Below are 7,140 nucleotides of genomic sequence, written 5' to 3' on the forward strand. Positions count from 1 at the left end.
ACTTAGTGTAACCGATGTGAAATGGCTAGCTAGTTAGCGGTGGTGCGTGCTAATAGCGTTTCAAATCGGGTGACGTCACTCGCTCTGAGACCTTGAAGTAGTTGTTTCCCTTGCTCTGCAAAGGGCCGCGGCTTTTGTGGCGCGATGGGTAACGATGCTTCGTGGGGTGTCAGTTGTTGATGTGCGCAGAGGGTCCCTGGTTCGAGCCCAGGTTGGGGAGAGGGACGGAAGCTATACTGTTACATTTGGAACAAAGCTCTGGCGCATTAGTGAAGATATAATCAATACAAGTGATGTCCAGTGGCCAACATCATTGGTCCACACTTGAGTTGGTTGAGTGATAAAGCTGGGTCATATTACAAACATTAAGTCACAGTTAGATGTTTCCTCTTCATTAGGACAACTAGTTTACTAACAGGTCAATGTTCAGGTCACCCAGAAAAAAAAGACCTCTTAATATCATAGACTATCAAGCATTGCAAACATTATCCAAATACTGACTGTTAACACTTGGTGGCCTATAGCACTATTACTATATTAACCCTAAAATAAAGATGTTTTATATATGAGGCAGGTGAACTTGTAACCGTAACACTTAACATAAGCGTCACAGAAATTTGGCTCTTATCATATAGGAGCGTTCAGTCGTCCCCCCAACGGGCATTCCTGTCTTTTCTGCACATGTTATATAGCTACTACTTTATCAAAGGAATGATACAAGGTGAGGAGACACAAGAGATGCGAGGAGACAAGGGAGGCGAGGAGACACAAGGGAGGCGAGGAGACACAAGGGAGGCGAGGAGACACACGGGAGGCGAGGAGACACACGGGAGGCGAGGAGACACACGGGAGGCGAGGAGACACACGGGAGGCGAGGAGACACACGGGAGGCGAGGAGACACACGGGAGGCGAGGAGACACACGGGAGGCGAGGAGACACACGGGAGGCGAGGAGACACACGGGAGGCGAGGAGACACACGGGAGGCGAGGAGACACACCCGACAGAACTGGTCAACATATTAATGAATTAGATGAGCTAGATCAGGACTACAACCACAGTGAAACGTCTCTCCCCCCCCCCCCGAGGAGAGGTCTGAAAAAACTGCCCTACCACATTTAACTAACCTGATCCCAGTGTATGTCTGTGAGGAAGAGGACCCTGCTCTGTGGTGCTCCAGGCTTGGGGGGTGTGGGCGGGGTGACTGGGGGTTTGGGGATCCGGGGTAGGGTTACGTTCCAGGGGGCATAGATATCGAAGCGTCCGCATGACATCCCAACCAGCAGTGCACAGGCCTCCGAAGGCCACAACAGAGACTGCTGCAAGGCCCTGAAAACAGGAAGGAAGGACATATCCATAAGTTACACCTACCCGTCTCCATGGAAACAGAGGCATGTGGTCCAGGTGCAACGAGCACGTCACCCCTTTAAATAAACTCTGTGGACAACAGCGTCTCTTCAGAGGCTAGGTGTATTCACTCACTGTCCCACCATGCACTGCAGCAGACTTATAATAGAACATCAGGAAACACGATTTATTCATGAAAAGAGGACGACGTCAGGTAATCAGGACCAATCCCAAGCCTACCTGATGAAGTCATCTCTGAACAGCTCTGTGATTTGACGACAGACCCGCTCTTCAGCCAGGTGGAGACGGATACAGGCCTCACCCACGGCCCGCGCAACACGCTCCTCGTTAACGTCACTCTACATGGGACAGGAAGTAATGAGGGGAGGAGAGAGGTTAGACTAATACAGGCCTGTCCCACAGCCCGCTCATCACTGTACATGGGAGAGGAGAGAGGTTAGACTAATACAGGCCTGTCCCACAGCCCGCTCATCACTGTACATGGGAGAGGAGAGAGGTTAGACTAATACAGGCCTGTCCCACAGCCCGCTCATCACTGTACATGGGAGAGGAGAGAGGTTAGACTAATACAGGCCTGTCCCACAGCCCGCTCATCACATCACTGTACATGGGAGAGGTTAGACTAATACAGGCCTGTCCCACAGCCCGCTCATCACATCACTGTACATGGGAGAGGAGAGAGGTTAGACTAATACAGGCCTGTCCCACAGCCCGCTCATCACTGTACATGGGAGAGGAGAGAGGTTAGATTAATACAGGCCTGTCCCACAGCCCGCTCATCACATCACTGTACATGAGAGAGGTTAGACTAATACAGGCCTGTCCCACAGCCCGCTCATCACTGTACATGGGAGAGGAGAGAGGTTAGACTAATACAGGCCTGTCCCACAGCCCACTCATCACATCACTGTACATGGGAGAGGAGAGAGGTTAGACTAATACAGGCCTGTCCCACAGCCCACTCATCACATCACTGTACATGGGAGAGGAGAGAGGTTAGACTAATACAGGCCTGTCCCACAGCCCGCTCATCACATCACTGTACATGGGAGAGGAGAGAGGTTAGATTAATACAGGCCTGTCCCACAGCCCACTCTCATCACTGTACATGGGAGAGGAGAGAGGTTAGACTAATACAGGCCTGTCCCACAGCCCGCTCATCACTGTACATGGGAGAGGAGAGAGGTTAGACTAATACAGGCCTGTCCCACAGCCCGCTCATCACTGTACATGGGAGAGGAGAGAGGTTAGACTAATACAGGCCTGTCCCACAGCCCGCTCATCACTGTACATGGGAGAGGAGAGAGGTTAGACTAATACAGGCCTGTCCCACAGCCCGCTCATCACTGTACATGGGAGAGGAGAGAGGTTAGACTAATACAGGCCTGTCCCACAGCCCACTCATCACATCACTGTACATGGGAGATGAGAGAGGTTAGACTAATACAGGCCTGTCCCACAGCCCACTCATCACATCACTGTACATGGGAGAGGAGAGAACCACCAATTTCCTCAGATAAGAGATATACAAGTTCAGGCGTCTAAACAGACCAGACCCAGCTGTTCTCTGGTTCCTCTACAGTCAATGAACTAAGCAGACCAGACCCAGCTGCCATCTCTTTGGTGGTCGAAGCAGACCGGAAATGTTACCCTATCACAACCCTTCTTGGTTGTTATGGGGATGAAGCATGACATTGAGATATCTGCAGTATCAACCAAAAGCACAGTGTTCGCCTCAGATGACGTTCACTCGTCACCAGGCCTAACCACAGAGCCGTCTTCAAGCCAGGCCTCTAATACGTGTTAGTTTCGGTTTTGTCTTCAGACAAGACAACGCCTTATACCCTCGTTTAAAAAAAAAAATTAAATAATAATAAGTGTGACCTTCGTTGCTCTGCATTTCAGCTACATTTACATTTTAGTCATTTAGCAGACTGGTCCCCCGTGGGAATCGAACCCACAACCCTGGCGTTGCAAGCCCCATGCTCTACCAACTGAGCTACAGTGGGACAGCTACCTTAGTTGACAGACAGATGAATAGGCCTGGAGTGCTTGCTACTAGGATGAAGTATAATGGAACTTCCATCTCCCAAATGGCCCCCCCGATTCCCTATGGGTCATAGGACCCTGGTCTAAAGTAGTGCACTACATAGGGAATAGGGTGCCATAGGATCCTGGTCTAAAGTAGTGCACTACATAGGGAATAGGGTGCCATAAGACTCTGGTCTAAAGTATATAGGGAATAGGGGCTCTGGTCTAAAGTAGTGCACTATATAGGGAATAGGGGCTCTGGTCTAAAGTAGTGCACTATATAGGTAGTAGGGTGCCGTTTGGAACACAGACAGGTTGGCTGACGTCACAGAATTGATGCGCGGACATTGATGTGGCTGGAAGGTCTGGGTTATGACTCTGAATGGTCAGAAAGCCAGCAACAATGACAGGAAGTTGCCTTGTGGGGAATCGTAGGTGGCTCGTTTTCATCTTGTTGTTGACACCATGTCTTGTTGAGCTGTTTTGACTGATTTCATGTCAAATGATGGATAAAAAAAAATAATGTTAAATTCTCTAGCTAATTTAGGATTAATTTTGAGACATCAAGTGTTCATTCTGCAAATGATTTATGTTTTAGATAAGCATGTAGACAAGATATATATAGTTTACATGTAGCCCCCATATCAGTTTTGTTGATAAACCACCAACCCATCTATTCTGTCCTACTAAAGGAAGTAACTGCTCATAGTGTGAAACTGAGAAAAATGGCTTTTAATTTACCTTGGTTTAAAGTTACTGCTAACATGACCCCCGTTTTCTCCTGAACACAACACGAGGCAGGATACTTGTCCACATGATTAGGCATGCATTTAAATGTAGCAAAAATTTCATTGCTCATTTGGTAAAAAAAAAAAAATGTGTTAGTTACTGTCTTTTAGCTTGGTAGGCCAATTATTGCTTGCCCATTGGCATTGCTACTTTGATAAAGCTCTGCCAACTCAAGGTCACATAGATAAACCGTATGGTTCACAGAACCGGGTCAAGGCTAGGTGCTGCACTAAGTCACATGATCGGCTGCACTAAGTCACATGATCAGCCGTAATTGCCAAGACCCTTGTGACTTCTGGAATGTGATGCCTTCATAAAACCATGACTCAGTTTTGAGACAACTTCCCTGGCACCCTGCTTTGTTTGAACTCACAGTGTGTGTTAATACCGACAAGCTGTCCTTCTCCCTGCCCTGTGTGTGTTAATACCGACAAGCTGTCCTTCTCCCTGCCCTGCGTGTGTTAATACCGACAAGCTGTCCTTCTCCCTGCCCTACATGTGTTAATACCGACAAGCTGTCCTTCTCCCTGCCCTACATGTGTTAATACCGACAAGCTGTCCTTCTCCCTGCCCTACGTGCACCCATCGCTCCAGGCGTTTACAGTGTACTAATCGTGTTAGTGCAGGTTGTTAGTTCAAGAGCCCTCAGGTTGTCCTGAGAGAATAGGGTGCAAGGGCCCATAGGGCTCTGGTCTAAAGTAGTGCACTATATAGGGAATAGGGTGCCATAGGACTCTGGTCTATAGTAGTGCACTATATAGGGAATAGGGAGCCATAGGACTCTGGTCTATAGTAGTGCACTATATAGGGAATAGGGTGCCATAGAACTCTGGTCTAAAGTAGTGCACTATATAGGGAATAGGGTGCCATAGGGCTCTGGTCTAAAGTAGTGCACTATATATAGGGAATAGGGTGCCATAGGGCTCTGGTCTAAAGTAGTGCACTATATAGTGAATAGGGTCCCATCTTACCAGCAGAGCGATATCCAGTATGGTGAAGAGGACTTTGCACACCGGACAGGTCAGGTTCCGCCAGTTGAACCCGACCCGGAGACGCCCGACCTCTTCCAGAAACGTTATGCCCGGTTTCCCCTCGTCCTGAACGGGGAACGAGGTCCCCAACGGTACCGAGCACAACACCAGAACACAACACAGCAACCCCACGGCGCAGGGGATTGGTGCGGACCGCATTGTTCTGGTCAACAGCTCGCCGAAACGGATTCAAAAACTATGTTGCAGTCCAATATTAGAAAAATAAGTAAACTACAAAAATAACGATCTAAATGACCTGTTTCTAAAACCTGTAGTTGCTTATTTATCTAGAACAACGATCACACAATAACCAAGGTCGCAGCTGTTGTGTTGTGTCTGGTTGCGACACTGACGGTATAAAATAGAAACCAGGAAGCGCTGTGATGACAGCTTTCTTTCCTTCTTTACAAAACGCCACAGCGCAGCAACAAATATCAGCGATCTGTGACAAACTCGAGTGCTGTTGAACCGAGAGAGAGAGAAACCTCCGGTCTAACACCCCCAAAACTGCTGAACAAGAAAGAAACGAACGAATGAACGATGACTGCCTTGACTTTATGAGGCAGTACCGGGATCAGCTGACTGATCACGTGACAGAACCGGTTTACACTGTCATATATATATATATATGTTTTTATTTATTTATTTCACCTTTATTTATCCAGGTAGTCTAGTAGAGAACAAGTCCTTTATTTAACCAGGTAGGCCAGTTGAGAACAAGTCCTTTATTTAACCAGGTAGGCTAGTTGAGAACAAGTCCTTTATTTAACCAGGTAGGCTAGTTGAGAACAAGTCCTTTATTTAACCAGGTAGGCCAGTTGAGAACAAGTCCTTTATTTAACCAGGTAGGCTAGTTGAGAACATGTCCTTTATTTAACCGGGTAGGCCAGTTGAGAACAAGTCCTTTATTTAACCAGGTAGGCTAGTTGAGAACAAGTCCTTTATTTAACCAGGTAGGCTAGTTGAGAACAAGTCCTTTATTTAACCAGGTAGGCTAGTTGAGAACATGTCCTTTATTTAACCAGGAAGGCCAGTTGAGAACAAGTCCTTTATTTAACCAGGTAGGCTAGTTGAGAACAAGTCCTTTATTTAACCAGGTAGGCTAGTTGAGAACAAGTCCTTTATTTAACCAGGTAGGCTAGTTGAGAACATGTCCTTTATTTAACCGGGTAGGCCAGTTGAGAACAAGTCCTTTATTTAACCAGGTAGGCTAGTTGAGAACAAGTCCTTTATTTAACCAGGTAGGCAAGTTGAGAACAAGTTCTCATTTACAACTGCGACCTGGCCAAGATAGAGCAAAGCAGTTCGACACATACAACAACACAGAGTTACACATGGAATAAAACAAACATACAGTCAATAATATAGTAGAATATATATATATATATATATATATATATATATATATATATATATATATATATATATATATATATATATATATATATATATATGGGTTCTCTGGTTCAGATTGGAGCCATTCAATTGGTTAATTACTACTGATCAGTCATTGAATAGTTATGTTCATCGTTGGATTTTTAACGTCAACATTACATACCTTAAATAATAAAAAAAGAGGATTTAAACACAATAAAGCCAGAAGGCTTCTTTCCTTTATGGTCCTGGTGTGATATGTTACGATATGTGTGATATGAGAATGGTTAGTAAAGTCTACTTTTCCATCAATAAGAAAACTATTACATTGTTTTCTTCTTCTTCTAACCTGATCAATTTAGCATTTCCAATATGCAGCGTGTACTTTTTCATCTAATCTCCTCGTCAGAAACACAGACAGGGTCACAGGCTACAGATAAGCATGATTCCAAAAACTGCCATTTTGTTCTTTTACTTTTGTTTGTCTTAGGTTGTGTTCCAAATTGAACCCTATTCTGTACATATAGTGCACTAGGGAATAGAGTGCC

General features: G+C 45.9%; 1 protein-coding gene and 1 long non-coding RNA gene across 2 annotated transcripts in view; one reads left to right on the forward strand and one right to left on the reverse strand.

Annotated features, from left to right (window-relative positions):
• The window catches only part of smpd1 (sphingomyelin phosphodiesterase 1), a 15,256-nt gene extending 9,468 nt beyond the window's left edge, over window positions 1-5,788 (reverse strand). Inside the window, exons 1-3 of the mRNA XM_029770402.1 lie at window positions 5,159-5,788; window positions 1,587-1,705; window positions 1,127-1,328 (exon numbers count right to left, since the gene is read on the reverse strand). Of these exons, the coding sequence (XP_029626262.1) occupies window positions 1,127-1,328; window positions 1,587-1,705; window positions 5,159-5,377 (540 nt within the window). The 5' untranslated portion in view covers window positions 5,378-5,788. The remainder of the gene's footprint in view (window positions 1-1,126; window positions 1,329-1,586; window positions 1,706-5,158) is intronic.
• On the forward strand, window positions 1,700-2,422 carry LOC115204682 (uncharacterized). Its single transcript, XR_003880432.1, has 3 exons — window positions 1,700-1,924; window positions 1,984-2,110; window positions 2,170-2,422. It is a non-coding gene; the product is annotated as an uncharacterized LOC115204682 (long non-coding RNA).
• Window positions 5,789-7,140: the final 1,352 nt, after the last annotated feature.

This window comes from Salmo trutta, chromosome 12 (assembly GCF_901001165.1).
Source record: "Salmo trutta chromosome 12, fSalTru1.1, whole genome shotgun sequence".
Lineage (NCBI taxonomy): Eukaryota > Metazoa > Chordata > Actinopteri > Salmoniformes > Salmonidae > Salmo > Salmo trutta.